Below are 19,163 nucleotides of genomic sequence, written 5' to 3'. Positions count from 1 at the left end.
AAAAGATGACTTGTGTCATATAAATGTCTCTTTTCAACGTGGTTCTCATCCTTCACCGTCATACATTTATTCATCACTTATTTCTAATTTGCCTCATTTTCAGTGTGGCCATTTTTCTTTCATCCCAGTGATTCCACTCTTTTTTTTTTTTTTTGCAAAGCCCCTTTTTCTCCCCTTTAACGGCCTTATAAATCAGCGCCGAGCCGCCGAGCGCTTTCAAAGTAGCTCATTAAATCCCTCCACGCCGTCTCCCATTGGACCTGATACGTTCCCTTTCTCTCTCCCCCCCTCATCCTCCCTATCTCGCTCCCCTATATAAAGGCAACAGCTGGTCTCGTGCACCAGAGAACCGCCGCAGCTTCACACAAGCAAAGTCAGATGAAGAAGAGGAGAATGAGGAGGAAGAAGAACGTGAGGATGTGTGCATTTCAGCCATTTCTACAGCAGCAATAATGCGCCAAATGGGACTTAAAAGGACACAAGGACGTTGGGGGACGCCTTTTGGACCTTGCTGAACTTCCACTCTGCACTTTTCAGGGTAAAAAAAGAGACCCATCCGATTATTTCCCACACTGGAATGTGGCTGACTTGTTTTGCTTTGGTGGTGCTGAAGGGACAGCGACGACAAGGCTTGAAGGAGCTGACCAGTCCTGAAATACTCCACAGGGGAGAGGAATTAACTCAGAGTAAATGTGTCTTCCACTCCTGGAATGTTCTTGCTGCATATTTTTGGCGAGGAGAAACTTTTGAAATAACTTTTTTCCCGAGTGTAAAGTTATAAGAGTGTGCCTAAGTGTCCACTACGTGACCGCCATCATGCCTCGCTCTTTTCTGGTGAAGAAAGTCAAGCTCGATGACATTTCGGCTGCCGAGCTGGAGAGCTCCTACTGTCATGGTCGACGTGGAGAACTCAGCTTGAGATTCCATCATCATAAAGGTGAGTTATTTAAAATATGGAGATGGCTGCATTAGGTAGGTTCGGATGGGGGTCAAACTGAGGAAAGTCAAAAAGGCGCCAAATGTCGTGGGTTGTGGAAGAAATGGAAAAGTGGAAAGAAATCATTTCTAATTGTGCAGGTGAAATAAAAGTTTAGGGGCTAGAAGGTGATGCTAAATTGCAAATGTTTTCGTCATTCTGTGCATGGTGGCAAATTTTGCTGATTTGCTGTGAATGCCCTGAAAAAGGAGACATTTCCACTCAGCCATGGGAAATTTAATAGTCGAGTTTATAAGGAGGAGACGCAGAAAAGGTCTCAAGAGGGCATGCTTGTAGAAGGCAAAGGATGTCAGCCATTTTGGTTTGAAGAAACATTATTATGGGTCATTATAGAGACAAATTTGTGTATTAAATTTGAATAGTAGATAGAGTGAAGATTATAAATTCCTATAAAGAATACAATACAATGCAAAAAACACAGTCAGACTTAAAGCTTAACTTAAAATTTTCTATTTTAGACTCCATTAAAACACATTCAAAATTTTGAAATAAACCCTCACCTCCAAAACATTCACAACAACATCCAAACCCATTGTCTGCCATTGAAAGCCAATCCATAAATTGTACATATATCGCTTATCAATAGCAAGTAATAAGTTAACAAGAATCTTTTTGTCTTGGTGTTGAATAGTAAAGATTTTTTTTGCATTTTACCGGTTGCTTTGGGAACATTTCTGCCCCCTTGTGGGGGAATCAACAAGAGTGGAAGTACTCACAATGACAGAATGAGGAAGCAAAGAGGAAGACAGCAACAACATGACGGACCTTTTGTGCTCCCATGTTATAAATATAGCAAGACTTTGACTGGAGCAAGTGACGCTTGTTGCGCTCACGCCGCCGCTGCAGTCTTTCTGTCAAGTCGGCATATTTTCCCGGCAGCTCACACGCTTGAGTGCGCGGCGTTTCAAGAAGCACTCTGCGACCTACATGGAGGCCAAAGCACACAAGTGTGCGTTAAGATGCTTGCATCTTTCTCAGCCATTAACATTCTACTGCTGTTGCGTTTCCAAATGAACTTTAGCATTTTAGACCCTCAAATCGCTTTCCTTTAGCAATGGGAAATAAATAAATATAAAAATCCCAGAAAAGATGCAAGCTTTGAATAGAGTAACCTCAGAAACTTTCACTCAAAGATTTGCATCCCAACATATCAAGTGTCAGCAAGCATAAATTCCAATTCATTTCTAAAATACTTCCTAAAACACATTTTTAACTAGTTTTGAATGTTCTATATATTTTCAAGGTACACTTTTTACTATGTTTGAGTAAACTCTCACCTCAGGAACTTTCCCCAAACATTCAGAGCAATTTAAACGTCGTTGATTTAGAGACAAATAATACTATTTTCAACACATTACATTATACTATAAGTATTGTGATATTTGGGGGAAATAATGTTGAGTAAACTTTCATTCAAAGGTTTGCATTAAAGTCAAGTTAATATTTGCTGAAAGTCTAAAAGTCTTACATGAATATCATCCTATTTTTCAATGTCCAACTCTCACAACTATAAACATAACAGTCCCAGACCAACAGGATTCTACAATTTCAATGTGCACGCACTACAGGGAGCAGTACAATGTTCATCGAATAGAAGCATAAAATGTTGTCAAAGAAAGATGATTTGAAGTGAATTATGCATTGTTTCCCTCCCCTCTGTAAATTGAGCACATCTTCCCCACAATCTGGCTGCATGATTCAACCTTCCGCTTTGCTAAAATGAACACTTGGTCATCTTTACAAATTTTACTCATGCTCTACAAAACACACACACACACAAAGAGTCCAAAGTGCAATGATGGAATATTCATGACTCACAACGTCAAGTCTAAGTCTGATTTGCAAACAAAAAAAAAGCCAGTTTAACCTCCACCCTTGGACTTGATCCCCGCCGTCTTTGGCCCCCCAGTCGTCGCTATTACCGACATGGATGCCTTTCTCCGAAGTGAGCGGCGAAATGATATTACCAGCAAAAGAATCTCAGAGTGCGCTAATTGAAATGGAGGAGCTATCGATCGGCGTCCATCCTGCCGAGTCGGCTCGCATTGCTTCCACGCTTGAGTTCCGTTTTGTGCTGACGGGGAAGAAGAAGACAGTTGGGCGCGCTCTGCCAATGGCACTTGTGGAATCAGCTACATGTGGGAAAGGATTCTCTTTCATTTCGGGAAGTGCACAAAAGACTGGCTTTTATTGACTCAAAGTGATGTTATGGGATCGTTTTCATATCACTGTATCTGAATAAAAAGTATATTATTTGAGGGTTTTAATTTGGGGCGTTCTTTGATTTAAGAAATTTGACAGACGGGCCAGGTCAGCACAAGATACGATACATATAAAAAAGTGCATCCGTTAACAGTACATATGAAACAAATACAGAAAAAAAGGACTAAAGTACTAACATACTCATCACCCATCCTTTAAGTAAAAAGTATAAAGTACAAAGTCAAGTCAAAAGGAATGTAATAAGATTAGATAGTAGTTTACCAATGTTTGTGATAGACACATAGATTGAATTAATAAATGAGTGGTCTTTATTCCTCACTGCAGGTTACGATCGAGATTACCTGAGCCCGTCCCCTTATGTGGAGGCGACACGTCCCGACCTGCCCCCCATCTCCAAAGCGCCCCCCTCCCCGGCCCGCCCGTCCATCATCTACGGCCGCATCGACGGCGGCTACCCCCACAACGACCCCCACGGCGACTCGGACCAACCGGACAGCCCCCGCTCCGAGGTCTCGTCGGCGGCTAGCGGCTACATCAACTCGGACGCCGCCATCGGGGAGGCCTACGCCGTGGACGCCTTCTTCATCGTGGACGGGCGTTCGAGACGCAAAAACGTGGCGAGCGGCGAGACCCCGCCGCCGGGGGGTCCGGGGACCCCGCAGAGGCACTCGTGCGGCGAATGCGGCAAGACCTACGCCACCTCGTCCAATCTGAGTCGCCACAAGCAGACGCACCGCAGCATGGACAGCAAGATGGCCAAGAAGTGCCCGACTTGCGGCAAGGTGTACGTGTCCATGCCGGCCATGGCCATGCACCTGCTGACTCACGACCTCAAGCACAAGTGCGACGTTTGCGGCAAGGCCTTCAGCCGCCCGTGGCTGTTGCAGGGTCACATGCGCTCGCACACGGGCGAAAAGCCTTTTGGCTGCGCGCATTGCGGCAAGGCCTTCGCCGATCGCTCCAACCTGCGCGCGCACATGCAGACGCATTCGGCCTTCAAGCACTACAAGTGCAAACGCTGCGACAAGACTTTTGCGCTCAAGAGCTACCTGAACAAGCACTACGAGTCGGCCTGCTTTAAAGGGGCCTTCTCGCCCGTCGGCTCGCTAGGGGAGTGAGACAAGTGCCCCGAAAAGTGACATTCGTCTTCCAAATGGGACTGCCCTCCCTTCCTCCGAAGTAACTGTCGCTCGATCTGGTTTCGAGTTTCAGTCGGGCAGAGGCGGTCGCTACGATTGCCAACTTTGGCTTTTCAATTCTGCCACAATGTCGCCAATTGAAAAACCTAATACGCCCACAAGTGTTTAGGATCCATATTTATCCAATAGCGAGATAATACTAAAAAAAAAACTATACAATTCATCAGACTGGTAACAACACTGGATCTCACCAAATACTTGATGTAATCCATAAAAGCCACTAGAAATACATACATAATAGTAATAATAATCGGATATAGGCTTTGTCATCATCAGTGACTCGACAAAAGCCTAATTGTCATCATACTCAGAAAATACATGACTAAATTGGTAAAAACATACATAAATACATCTTAAAATAAGACAAAATCCACTTAGTCACGAGCAGAAATGACCACTATGCATCCAAAAAAGTCTCAAACAGCTGAACTGGAACACAAAACTCATTAACTACCATTGACGTCGTCGACCAATCCGTTTGACTGGGAAAGGCCGTCAGGGGTCTATCGATCCCTGACACACCCTTCCGGTTTGATTGGTCGTCAGTTATTCATCACTCGTTAACGCGAATAAGCACAAACTGCATTGGAAAAATGACAAACCCCAACTAATGCCAGTCAAGCGGACAATACATGGAAACCACCAGGGTATTTTTTTAATCTATTTATGTTGAAAGGAGGGTTCCCAAACTATGGATCGGGACCAAAATGGGGTCTTGTAATTGTAAAATTGACATCATTTTTTTTTAAATCATGAATTTATACACAGTACACATTAATACTAAGGCAATATACTCAATATTTAGAATAAAAACAGTATCTGTTAGCTCCCAATGTTAATAAAGACATTAAAAATGTCAAGTTCTAACTTTTAAAGGGACTTTGTAAAAAGATTTTTTTAAACGTGTCCCCACTGTACTCCACTTTTGTGTTGTTATATGTATTTATTTATTTCTAATTTAACGCCATTCATTTGCACTTTATGTGAAGCTTTTTCCACTTGACATATTTTGGTAGAAAATGCCAAAACATTTAAACCCTAACTTATTTATCATTTGCAAAAAGGGAACATAACAACTATGCCAGATTTATGAATCTTATTTTGATTAGTTGGCGAAAAAAGCAGTGTTTTATTTCTGTTTTCCCACATTTGATCAAGCAATAATGGATTTTTTTAGTCATATTTTCTGTTATTTTATGTGTAGTAATGAAATATGATGAAATTTCAGGGAGTTTGCAAACCACGGACGCTATATCAACAGTATATATAATCTATATATTTGCATTATGTACACACACACACTCACACAAACAGAATGCTGTGATACATTTGAGGCCTTCTCCGCTGAGGCGACCGATCATGGACACGTTACGCATGACAGTTATGGACAGGAGGGCTTTTTTCCTTTTTGTACATGCTTTTTTAATGCACTGCCTGCCTTGTATTATTCGAAACGTATAAGTAGAAGAACGTAGAAGTACTACCGTTAAAGCCTCTGGTGCTGAAATGTCAAAAAAAAAATAAAAAATGATACTTTAAAACACTCATTCTGATAAATCACGAGTTCTACATAACAAAAAAAGATAGTAAAAGTGCTGTTAAAACAAATTGGGCACATAAAAAATAGAGAAAAGTTATAAAAACTGTCAATAGTGGGGGGAAAAACAAGGTTAGGGCAAAATACTATAATTCGTTTTAGTGATATTAAAGATTTTGGGCCATTTTTATTGGAATGGCGACCAATCATTTCACTGGCAGTCAATGTTTCAGCACCAGAGAGCCCTGACTAAACACTTTTAGACGACACTTCTGTAGTCTACGATAGCCTCGAGCTAGTTCAACTATTCTTATATGGAAAGCACTTCTTGATCCTCTTACAAATTGTAACTTTTTTTATGTTTTTCCTTTTTTTTGGTTTCATTTTTTTACGTGAGTAGCACAACAAAAGCGTTTAGAGATTCAGGTAGACGACGCCTTGTTTATAGGGATAAGAACCGCAGTCGGATTTTTCTACTAGAAAATATGATAACGTCCAACTGATGATAAACTTTAACACAAAACGGTGGCAACTTTTTCTAGATATTCAATATTTTCAAGCCTTGTAAATAAGCATTGAATGGACTGATGGATTATTTCTATAGATCTGTACTGTATAGAGGAGTCATGATGATGATGAGGATGATTTTTTTTTCTCCAGAGCTTCCCACTTCCTCTGAGAGGGGCGTTAGTATATATCCGGGGACCTCCATTGGAAAGCACAAAAAGACAACAACACTGGGCATTTTCTCTCCCTTTCTTTCACTTCCTTATTAATAATAAAAGATAGTTTCAACATAAAACACGCTTTGGTTATTAAAGCATCTCCACACTACCACCTATATACCACATATATATATTCTGTAGTAATATATACGTATATATGTAGAAATTACACATAAAGGGTTTTCTATTTTTACTTTAAAAATATAGTGATTTTTTAATTACCTTTTATCTATTACACTCAATATGAGAATATACTACATTTTATGAGCAGTTTTTATACATTAAAAGTACACTATATCAAAATGATCAGCCAAGGTCTAAATATTAGGTAGGAATATAGCATAAGAGAGTAAAGGTAATATAGAATATTATGAGAAAACTACGACTTCACTTTCATTTTTTGTGTGAAATTTCATTAGATGTTCAATTCATTTGAACTGGGAGGGCTGGCAGCATGAACAAATGTGTCAATTATACATATAAAAATAAACAAAACTGCGACTTGAAGCGTTTTACTTATGCATTAAATGCCAAAACTCAGATGGTAATATTATGGGAGTCGTAAAATACTACGAAACTACTGCGATATATACTTATAAAGTATCTAAAGTGTCAATTATACAAGAGAAAATGCAAGTTTGAACCATTTTACTTATGCATTAAATGCCTTGATTGTAGTACGCCGACGAAGAAGCATAAGAAGACGCCAACCATATTTTATTTATTGCCGCGCAACATTTAAATATGCCAATTCCCGTTTCTCCCACGACGCTTGACCTTTTGACCCCTGCTTTAAATTGTTCATGCTCGCTCCCTTCTGCGCTCGCCACTTAAATCATTCATGTCGTAGTGTAACAAAGTCCGAACTTTCAAAGTAAGAGCAAAAACGACATTGGACGTGGTTGCCCCCGACACCCAAAAGTCAAACGACTCATGGTAATATCACAAAACAGTTTGGACGTTGTTACCAAACCATTGCATTGGCTGTCATGTTATGACAATTAAAACCAGTTAACACGTTGCTAGCATCCATTTGTTGCTTGTTTATGTGCGAACGGCAACACACAAAATGCGTTGTTGTGTAGTACGCAGACGCTCTCACAGGTACGCACACACGCTGCTGTGTGATAGGCTTTTAAAAGGCTTGTTTCACACCTCATCGCATTTCAATTAGCTGGTAATACACACAGCAGCCCAGTTTGACAGTGTGTCTAGCGCACGTTCATTTGGATTCTCGTCAAGCGCTTCCTTTCTTATTCCGCTCTCCTTTTTTACATCAGCGTGAGTGGCAGCGCTTTGACCTCCTGTTTTGTCAAGGGAGGCGCACGCCATGAACGTCCCCCCATGGAGAAGACTTTTGCAAAGAAGGAACAAGGAATGATACCCTCGCCTTTAAACATCCATTCATCACTTGTTTCTCAGGTGTCAGTGAGTGGCGACCCGTCAAGTTTCGGGTTTTACAATCAAGATCAAATGAATATTATCCATGTACAATAAGTATTTTTGTAAATAGTATTTTTCCAACAAGTCAAACTAGCCAAAGCATGCAAAATATACATTGCACCAGAGTATAAGTCAATAAACATTAAACTAACTAAAATCATACTATAAAGTATAGTGATACATGTACTTACAAATTCTTCAACATACAATAAAAATCCAAGTTACAAAACCTCATATGAAATCAGATTGGGGACGTCTCTAGTTTTAATATTGCAAGGGAAAAAAACCGCGTACGTCCTTCTGTTGCTAGGCAAATTTTGTAGGGCAAACCATAGATTTTGTGTATAGTACCAAATTTCTTGTATCAGCTATTAGCGGGTGTGATCGTCTTTCCGCCTACTTCTCACGCTCACACATGAAAAAAAAATTCTTGTTTCTTTCCCCATGATGGAAAGAGAAAATAACCTTAGGCCTTGTATTATTTCTTTCTTTCAGCGTTATCTCTCTTTTTGCTCTAATGTGTCTTTTATTGCGCCGCAAGAAAACAAGGCCCCCGGGCAGTCACTTGGGGCAAGAAAGAAAAAAAAATAACAGTCTGTTGAGCTTAATATGAACAAATCACTCCATATATATGCTGCACACATCCTGTAGTTTTAATTCAAGACTGCTCCAGTTGTTGTGTTTTATGGACTACGGGATGCGTGTCAGCGTCAACTAATACAGAAGCAAAAAACTGTTAACTTTCTTTCCTTTGAGTGGGGCACATTTTTGTGGTTGAAATACATATGTAGTACATATGTACATATGTACTACATATGTACATATGTATTACATATGTACATATGTACTACATATGTACACATGTACATATGTACTACATATGTACACATGTACATATGTACTACATATGTAGTACATATGTGTATATGTAGTACATATGTGTATATGTAGTACATAAGTACATATGTAGTACATATGCACATATGTACTACATATGTACATATGTACTACATATATACATATGTACTACATATGCACATATGTACTACATATGTACATATGTACTACATATATACATATGTACTACATATGTACTTATGTACTACATATACACATGTTGTACATATGTACGTATGTAGTACATATGTACATATGTACTACATATGTACATATGTACTACATATGTACATATGTACCACATATATACATATGTACCACATATATACATATGTACATATGTACCACATATATACATATGTACATATGTACCACATATATACATATGTACATATGTACCACATATATACATATGTACATATGTACCACATATATACATATGTACCACATATATATACATATGTACATATGTAAATATACATATATTTTACAAACTACAATTTGTTGATTAAAAGTATTCAATGTTAAGAAAATACATTAGATTAAGATAACCTGTTACCTGTAGGCCGCCTTAAATTACGGGGTCGAAAGTATATTTTCACAAGACCTTGCAACATTGCAACAGGGTGATTGAGGGTGTGTTTCCTACTTTCTTTTATGAGATCATGTTCCAGCTTCCATTAGAGAAGCTCCATCCGTCCTCCTCGCACAACGGCCGGGCCTGCGCAATCGATACCGTCCGGCGCGACGCCCGGCGTATTATTTCGCCTAATCGTGCGTCGCCGGCTGTCGGACGGAATCAGCCAGGAGACGTCCGACGGGGGACAGGGGGGCATTGATCGTGTGGCGTGGGAGGGGGTAGGGGTGTACTCATTGGGGAGTTTGAACGGTGACTTTCAAGGACTTGATGTTCCACTTGAGCTACGTTTGGAGCAACGTGTGGTTGATCAAGAGGAAAAAGAGCATGAAGGACAAGTTGGGCCATTTTTCAGACAAGAAAACAACTCTCAGAGGAGCTGAGAAAAAAAACAAAGAGTTTGGAGGAGAAACTTTTGGGCTTTTTTTCAAATAATATACAGTTCAAACTTTTGAAAAAGTCAAGATAACAACAATATCTAAGAAGCATTCCAAAAAAACGCTATAGAAAATATCATCAGCTAAAAGAAAATCCAGTTTTGTGATTTTTTTTTTCCGACAGGCCCGCATTACTACTTTGAAAGCCGAAATCCATATTTCCACATGCATTTCTAAAAGCCATTAAACTGGCGTGGCACTTTAAAAGCGGCGAACTGTGATCACACGGCGTTTGACAAAAGTGCGGGCGACAAGTATGAGCCTTTTGATTGGTCTGGCGTACATCAAGGCTCCACAGATGCACCAGAGTTCTGCTCCAACGTCCCCGCGTACGCACGAGCCCGACAACAGCCGATTACACGGCACACAAGGCCCAACGTTTATTGGCGACATACATCTTCATTACGGTGCGCGGTCATATCGCGCTTCTTCCTCTCCGCCCTCTCCTGTCGGTGATTCATGAATGTTAAAATCTTATTAACGCCGCACGCACACACACAACACGTCAAAGTAATGAGTGAGGGACGCTCGCTCAGCTGATCGCCGTTTTTCCCGATTTATGGCCCAGTTATTCATGGCCACCTTTTAGTATTTTGGGGAGTTATGTCTTAGTACAAGTGGTTAACCCATGGGCCTCACAGTTCTGGGGTCGAGGGTTCGATCCCAGGTCCGGCAACAAATTTGATTGAATTAAAATCCACAAACTAAATATTCATAAGCTTTCCCATAAATTAAAGCCCTGAAACTTCTGACAAAATGGCGGTCAGCGGCGAAGCAAAATGGATGACTTGGTGGTCAATTTCATGGTCCTCATGACTTTTACTGCACAAGTTCATTCATTAGTCTGCTGTTTCGTGGTTCATTGCCGCTTTAATTAGCCTAAGAACAAAATGCACAGTCATTATCCCCCCCCCCCCTTTCAATACAACATAACCCCAGCACTCCCGAGGCATGAGATAAATCAAAAAATCCTGAGGAGTCATCATAAATCAAAAGCGGCGTCCCGGTCTCGGAAGGACAGCGGCAAGCAGCCGCAGCCCTCCAAGAGACTTTGACCAGATCAATATCACTCTAATGAATTGTACTCAAACACACACACACACACACACACAATACACTTCTTGATTACTATATTTTTTCTGTAAGAAGTAAACTGAAGTTTCACGTCTTACAAAACAAACAATTTCTCAACAGGTTGCAGGGCGGTCGAAACCACTCTTCGATTTATAACCACCACTAAAAATGAATCCCTACCAAAACTACTACTACTACTACAGTTCCATCTGGAGGATCTAAAAGACAACCCACTACTACTACTACAGCTCCATCTACTCATTGGATTTATAACACAACCCACTACTACTACTACAACAGCTTCATCTAGTAGATCTATAGCAAAACCCACTATGTACTACTACATCTCCATCTATTGGATCTAGTAGAACATAACCCACTACAACTACTACTACTACTACTACATCTAGTGAATCTAGTATGACAGAACCCACTACTCCTACTATTACTACTACTACATCTCCATCTATTGGATCTGGTATAACACAACCCACTATCACTACTACTACTATTACTACTACTACTACAGCTCTATCTATTGAATCTACAACACAACCCACTACTACCCCATAAGTGGATTAATAACACAATCCCCCACTACTACAACATCATATAATTTCTAAGATAGGCCAATCATTGAATGCGCGATTTACAAAAAATATGGCACTAAGTAGAATATCTGCCTTTGATAAAACAGAAACTTTTTGGTCACGGTATCCAAATTTTCGGCGAAAGGCACGTGTGGCACGTCGGTGGTGGCAGTGGCCTCCCCGAGCCGAGCGGCCGGCCGGCCGGCAAACGCTCCCCGGGCCCGCCGCAAAGCGTAACTGCGGCTTTAACGGCCACAAAAGAGCTGACGCCACGACACGCGATGGAAACGCAGCAGTATATTAGCGCCCCGCCGGGGAACCAAAGTGCTTACAGGACACAGTGCGAAGAGAGCCCTTAATGAGCCACAATGCCTGGTAGTGTGTGTGTGTGTGTGTTTGCGTAGCAAGTCCACACACGGGTAAAAAAAAAAAATCTCATATCGGCATTCCGGCGTGGGTGTGTCTCGCTGTTGCAGGTGTTACGTCTCCAAGGGAGCAAAGTGCAAGTACGCCACTACGTTTGTGGGTGTTGATCAATAAAGCCGCGGCTGTAATAAGCTCGCCGGGCTTTTTCAGAGAGTATTGCCGACGTCCCGGGAGGGACCCATATGAGAAAGTGTTGAGTAATTTACCCGGACAGCAAAATTCAGAAGGGGGCGTCATTACTCACACATCACAAGAGCGCACACAAAAGGTGGCAAACACACGATTGGAGTGGTGGGACGTAATTGGCTTCAAAATAGGAAGTTGTGGCAATGATGGTGACATTAAAGGTGATTTCGATTGTGGCCTCGAGTTGGTTATTCAGTTTAAGTCATTCATGCGAGCTTATACTTTACTTTTTTTCTTAAATTGTTGTCAATTATCATGTACACAAACTTCTTATGGCTAGTTTCAAAGTAACAAGTTCATTACAATTCGAATAAGGACTTTTTTTACTAAAAGTTGATGCCATTTTCTCCAGAAATGTCACTTTCTATTATAAAAAAAAAACAGTACTACTTTTTTCACTCATACAAAACTAAATGAAGTTATTAAGCTTTGTCCATGTCTATATGACTTTTGTTTGACATCATTTAAACTCATCTATTTTCTGATGATGTATTCCAACATGTAAACATACATTACCCATCGCTGTAAACACTATAAAACATCTGCATAAAAACAAGCGCGTCTATTATTACAAGCATCGGAAAAATAAGAAGTTCATACGGGAAAGATGAATGATGTAAGGCTTTGAAATTACACTTCTTCCATCTCGACTTGTTTATCATGCTCACGTTTGTGTGCTGAAAAGCGGAACGGCGCTTTATTAAAGGGAAACCATTTGCCATCTTAGGCTCACATAGACACTCAACAGAATGCACACTGCACTTATTGTAGATGCCTCTCTGCTTTTATCTCTCATGGAATATACATGATATTGCCATTACTGGTGCAGATGATTGTGCGAGGCGTACCCAGAATAGCAAGGTTTAGTTCTTAAATGGGGCGACTGAGCAAAGAAAAATTGGAAATCAAAAGCATATGCAACAAATCCCCCTATTTTTTTTAATGACATGTTTTACAGTGTGAGCAACAGGCTAATTCAGGTACCTGTTAATGTAACATTTAGTTTTTTTGTCTAACTGTAAGCCTAAAAAATAATAATAAGTGGAGAGAATGAAAAAAAATATACATAAATACATTGCACTATAGAGTATTAGTCATAGGCCCAGCTAAACTATGGAAGTCAGCAATTTTTAAACTGGATGTTATTATTCTACCCCCCCCCCCTATAAACCCCCTCTATCCCCTGTAGTTGTTTAGATCCCTCTTAGCCACTATTTGTGAAAATTGTTGGCCCCAGTTGCTCACTTGAACACACACGGAGGCATCTCAAAAGTAGACTGTTGCTATTAAAAAATGCACTACCCACTCTGTTGCTGCATGGCGGACAAAGTGGGTCATCACACACACACACACACACACACACACACACACACACACGCTGACGAGAGCACTCCTCGTTTCCGTCACGTCGGAAAAGACTTTAACAGCTAAAATGACCAGACAAGGGCAGGAGGACAGGGTAGGAGGGAATTTACTCATTTTTTTTATCCCAATGCCAAAATAAGCCACACGACCAAATGTCTCTACTGTAAAAAAAAAATGTCCGACTGGTTCCAAATCCATTTTTCCGAAACAATTCAATTACTTCCGCGGCATTTCTCGCAATTTCCACAGCAATCGCCTTCTCTAATGACCCACGCTTGGGTAGGAAATAAGACTGATGACATCACTACTTGCCATTTAATGAGACAGCAAGTGTTGTATCATCTCCGAAGGACAAGACAAGGCTTTTGAATGCACGCACTGTTGAACAAGAATAATAAAGCATTTTTACTTGTCTGGATTGGACGTCTATTTTCGTCCGTGGCGAAAAAAAACTTGTTGATTTGTTTCTTTTTCGCTTCTCTGTCCTTTTTTATATCAACAACGCATTATTCTTTTATAGCAAATTGGCTTCATTTCCTCTTTCCGTTCTATTGTTACTCACTCTTGTCCATCCTCATCTCCCTTTACATTATTCCCGTTGAATCGCTATGGCGATGGACCGCCGCATTAATCATGGCATTGTCGGGGTGACGGATCGTGTTAATAATTTTTTTTCCTTCTATTTTTCCCTTACACTTTCCTCTCGTCTTTTTCAGGCAGAAATAAGGAAGCAAAAGGCACACACGTTGGTGATTAGCAATTAAATCTGGCAAGCACATTTCTATGGTGGCACCCTGCTGAGTTTAAGCTTGGCCACGCAACGCAGTGACTTCATCTCTAAAGGCTTAATCAAACTGTCACCAGTGCTCCATGAGCGCGTGCCGTAGGGAGAGAAAAGTATTTTAATACGTGACTATTTTGGTGTCTGACAAATTGCATATTTGCTTACGTCAAATATCAACTTTGTCAGGAATTTGGCCCAAAAATGTGTGCCATGAAATGCCCCAAATGGGTTATTTTAACAACATGATTACAGTTTTGCTAATCAACAAAAGTGCATTTTAGCTTCCAGGTTAGCAGAGAGCCATAGGCACCCTTCAAAATAACCACATATGGCTCGTAAGCCATAAGTTCTCTATCCCTGTCTTTGTATTTTGGAAATACAACCCAAAAAAAACGTAAAAATGCAGTTTTCATCTCATCTTGCTGTTGGCCAGGCGGCCAGATTTGGCACAGAGTGATGTCACATGCTAGTTTATTTTTAAATGAACTACTAATTACCAAAAAAACGCTTCACTGTGAAACTACAAAAGGTTGTTTTGCAACAATTGATCAAATTTAACTACTTGACATAGTGGTGACATAAACACTGGAGAAAAAAGTTAAAGCAAAAACAGAATATTGTCCAGAAGATAATTTCAGATGAATTCACAAATAAACCCTCACCTCAGAAACATTCGCTATAAAGTTTGCAGTCTAAATCAATGGCTGCCACAAATAGCAAAGACATCCACGACCATGTTAAATACCAGAACATAATTTCAACCATATTTATAGATTGACGAAATCCAAAGCAAACGCTGAGACAAAGATGAATTTCATCTGCAATCAGAGCTTCATTAGTGCGGCTCTACTTGTTAAGATTGATTTAATTATCAAATCATCTCCGCCATGCGTCGCACGTGCGAGATTAGCCGAGTGATCTTGGCTGACATTGATCGGCCTCGTCTAATTGGGAGCATCTAGCCGTGTAATTGATTGTGCTACACGGCGCCACGTGAATTCCACAGCGTCAACAACGTCGAATCACGCGGCGACGCCGAGTGACCGCGACGACAAAGCGCCCATATTGGTACGCTGTTGTGTTTCTATGGCAGACTAATGTGGCGCTTTAAACCTCGGTGAGCATCTGGAAGAAACTTGATTGAAAAGTTGAATTTCAGAGTAATTGGGTCCGAGGTTTTTCCTCCATATGTTGAGGGTGGAAGTTGTTTGCGCCCACAAGCTGCTAAGAAACGACCCGTGAGACATTTAGTGTAATTAGCCACTGCACACTCGCAACTGGATCTAATGAGATCCAAAGGCAACGCTACAACGAAAAAGTCTGCCTTGAAAAAGACAATAAAAGTAAGAAAAGCCAGCTCTGAATCAGCAGGGGGTCCACGTTGGAGCGTTTGCGTTAGAGTGTTGCCCCCCATTTCCCAGAGCTAATCACAAACATTTTTGCTAAACTATAAACTATTAGATGTGGGTGAGTGGTTAGCATGTGACAGTTCTGAGATTGAGGGTTTGATACCAGGTGCATGTTCTGCGGGTTTTCCCTGGGTACTCCACTGTCCGTATGCCAGGCCACATTGACTTAAAAAATTTGACAGATGGGCCGGGTCAGCACAAGATAGGATACATATAAAAAAGTGCATCCGTTAAGCGTACTATGAAATATAAACAGAAAAAAAGGACTATTAACATACTCATCACTCATCATTAAAGTAAAAAGTATAAAGTACTACAAAGTCAAGTAAAAAGGAATGTATTAAGAAATATTAAAATGTCATTTAAAAAAAGATAGAGGGGCTGGCTATAAAACAAATAAGAGTGGACAGAGCTACTGCCACTGGCTTCCGCGATGTGCCCTGCCTAGTACCCATAGTTAGCTGGGATAGACTCCAGCACCCTCCCTGACCCTTGTGAGGATAAGCGGTTCAGAGAATGAATGAATGTGGGCTGTAGCAATTAGTTTCCCTCCAAGAAGGCATCTTGTGCAGGCTGCAGACCGCAGTGTGACCTTGCAAAAGTCTGGCTGCGGAGATAAGCAAGCTGAGTCGCCCGCCCGCCATTGGCTCTCTGGCGCACTCTTCTCTTCTCTCCTGCACAGCTTCTTGGACTGCTGGATTCTATGTCAAACTATGTGATGCCATTTTTCAACTAAAAAATGCTGTTTTCTATTTAGGAAATGCATGTGAATGGAATATGATTTTGAATAAAGTGACAAATACAAGGACAGTTGCATGTTGTGGATGCTGCAAAATGATGTGGAATAAAGTGTGTTGTAGAATTGCAATAAATGAATGAATAATGGAATATTTTGTAATACTCTACAAGAAATGCTGTTATCTCATTTTCTGAACCACTATTTTTTCCACTAGGGTCGCAGGGGGTGCTGGAGCTTAACCCAACAGAGGCACAAAGAGACAAACAACCAATCAAGCTCATACTAATATGTGGAGGATAGTTGTCCAACTAGCCTACCGTTCATGTCTTTGAAATGCGGGAGAAAATGGAGTACCCAGAGAAAACCCACGCAATACCGGGCAGAACATGCAAACTCCACAGCGACCTGGATTTGAACCCAGGTCCCCCCCACTGTGATGCCGACGCGCTAAGCACTCAGCCGCCGGGCCGCCCGAATATACTGATAAATGATGCAAAATAAAAATGGGAATGTTGTAAAATGGTGTGGAATAATGCATGATAGGAAATTCTGTATAATAATCTTAAACGACAACAAGAAATGTTGAAGGATGTACAATACTGTAAAATGATGTGGAATAAGGAATGCCTGAATTGAAATTCTGGTAAATAAATGAATGATTTTCAAAGTGGAATGTTTTTAATAGTGTTAAATAAAGTGAAATAGGCTTAAACAATTAACATGTTTAAGAAAGTGGAGTAATATTAGATAAACAGTTGATGTGGAATAGTGCAATAAAATGTGGAATATGTAATGTGAAATTCTATTGAATCAAGTGGAATAAAGTTAAATGATGCCAAAAAGTGGAATACTCTAATTTACAGTCAACTCTTACATGGCTAAACTTGACTTAAAGTCATTTAATAATTTTCCTAACATATATAAATATAGAATATTACACATTTGATGAGTGGGTATCAACATTACTGTTGATATTCTTACAATTGACAGTTGCAAATTCCATTTTCTAGGCCTGAAATGTTGATTTTCTTCCCCTTATTGGACCTGCATGCAAACTACTAAAAAGGAGCTCAGTGTAGCATGAAAGTGAAAAGCAGTACTACAGTATTTCTTATCCAAATACTTTAAAATCCCTCTTTTGTCTGGCCAGTCGTACACAATCAATAGTCATTATGCTCAGCAAATTGATCCCCATTCTTCACATCACGCAAGCAATTGGAAGGCCGGCATAGGAGGAGAATTCCAATGGAAGCGTAAACATCTGTTCCTCTTTTAAAAGGTGCTTACGTGGGAACAATGGAACAAATAGGCACAAACTAATGACTACTGTTACTTGCTCTGTTTTGTGAATTTGATAGAGGGCATATAGTAATAGATTAAAGGAGTAGGGTGTCAAAATTAATAGTTGTAATAGCTTAATGTTTTTTTTCTCCAATTAAATATCATTTTAAATCTTACTTTTGGTGTAAAGTCTGTTTTTTTTGCCCAGGCTCAGCAATACTTGTTATTGTGATTAGTGGGTCATAATAAGGACCGTTTAGGATCATTATATTGAACGGTATTCGTCTAAATGGCAATTATGAGGAGTATTTTTCCCTAATTAAAGTTGTATACCATCATATTGAGGTCAAAGTTTAAGAAGGAAAGTCCTATTTTAACAAGGGAATTTAAAAGTTACTTTTCTCTAGAAATATTCTCAAAATGGAGGATGAATTTGGTGTTTATATACTATAAACATGCACTACTTTGAATAATAGAGCACTTTTGGAATATTTTACGGATTCCAACTTGAGAACCACAACATTATTATTATCAAATATAGGAGGAATAGTAAATTAAGCATGGATATTTTATCCAAAAGCCTACTTTGTCATTCATTCATCAAAAAAAGGGAAAACCATCAAAGATGTATTAAGATAGACAGCGGCCCATCATCTTAAAATGATAGGCAATCCCATCCAGCCCAGATTGGAAAAGGGATTCAAAAAGCGATGCCATGTCCACAAGTTGTGACAGCGCAATCATAAAAAGCAGAGACGCAAAGACCCTAATCTGCGGCCCACCACACAATCCTGTTAACGATGACTTACTACACCCTGTTTTTTTCTTCTTCTTGGGGTGATTTTACGGATGACACCCCATCATCGGACAAGATGACCGAGGACTGGCAAACATACCAAAATAGCTTTCCCCAAACACGATAACACAACAGAACCATGCCGACGTCTTGTAAACATGAAATTCCGATACGAGAATCGCAAAGATTTGTTTTTGGTCGTTAACGTGGGGACGCGGTTTTGATTTATTTTGCTCTTTTAATAAAGGTACAAAGGTTTTGGAAGAACATTTTTTTTTCCCCCCTAGACTTTTTTATATAGAAGATGACAAGTTTTCCTTGATCCCACTTTGCTTTTCACTACCTTTAAACCTTTTGCCAAGACACAAATCTTTAGATGAATTTCCACTGGTACGGACGGCGGCGTCTCCCGTGTCTG

At 40.2% G+C, this 19,163-nt stretch overlaps 2 protein-coding genes across 4 annotated transcripts in view; one reads left to right on the top strand and one right to left on the bottom strand.

Annotated features, from left to right (window-relative positions):
• Positions 1-333: 333 nt before the first annotated feature.
• Positions 334-4,388, top strand: LOC144214933 (transcriptional repressor scratch 1-like). The gene is made up of 2 exons (XM_077743674.1): positions 334-937; positions 3,545-4,388. The coding sequence occupies exons 1-2, from the start codon at positions 817-819 to the stop codon at positions 4,336-4,338; spliced, it is 915 nt and encodes a 304-aa protein (XP_077599800.1). The 5' UTR covers positions 334-816; the 3' UTR covers positions 4,339-4,388.
• The window catches only part of LOC144214928 (TBC1 domain family member 20), a 31,529-nt gene continuing 13,838 nt past the window's right edge, over positions 1,473-19,163 (bottom strand). For 2 of the 3 annotated variants that reach the window (XM_077743669.1, XM_077743668.1), the window contains exon 11: positions 1,473-1,920. In XM_077743669.1, the coding sequence (XP_077599795.1) occupies positions 1,691-1,920 (230 nt within the window). In that variant the 3' untranslated portion in view covers positions 1,473-1,690. The remainder of the gene's footprint in view (positions 1,921-19,163) is intronic. The other variant, XM_077743666.1, reaches the window with a different exon arrangement.

The sequence above is a fragment of the Stigmatopora nigra genome, chromosome 21 (assembly GCF_051989575.1).
Source record: "Stigmatopora nigra isolate UIUO_SnigA chromosome 21, RoL_Snig_1.1, whole genome shotgun sequence".
Taxonomy (NCBI): domain Eukaryota; kingdom Metazoa; phylum Chordata; class Actinopteri; order Syngnathiformes; family Syngnathidae; genus Stigmatopora; species Stigmatopora nigra.
Note: the sequence above shows the minus strand (reverse complement) of the source record. Positions and strands in the feature narration are given on the sequence as shown.

Coding starts and splice junctions, on each gene's coding strand:
- LOC144214933 (XM_077743674.1), top strand. CDS start 817: ATGCCTCGCTCTTTTCTGGTGAAGAAAGTCAAGCTCGATGACATTTCG. Junction 938..3,544: donor GAGATTCCATCATCATAAAG/GTGAGTTATTTA, acceptor TCCTCACTGCAG/GTTACGATCGAGATTACCTG.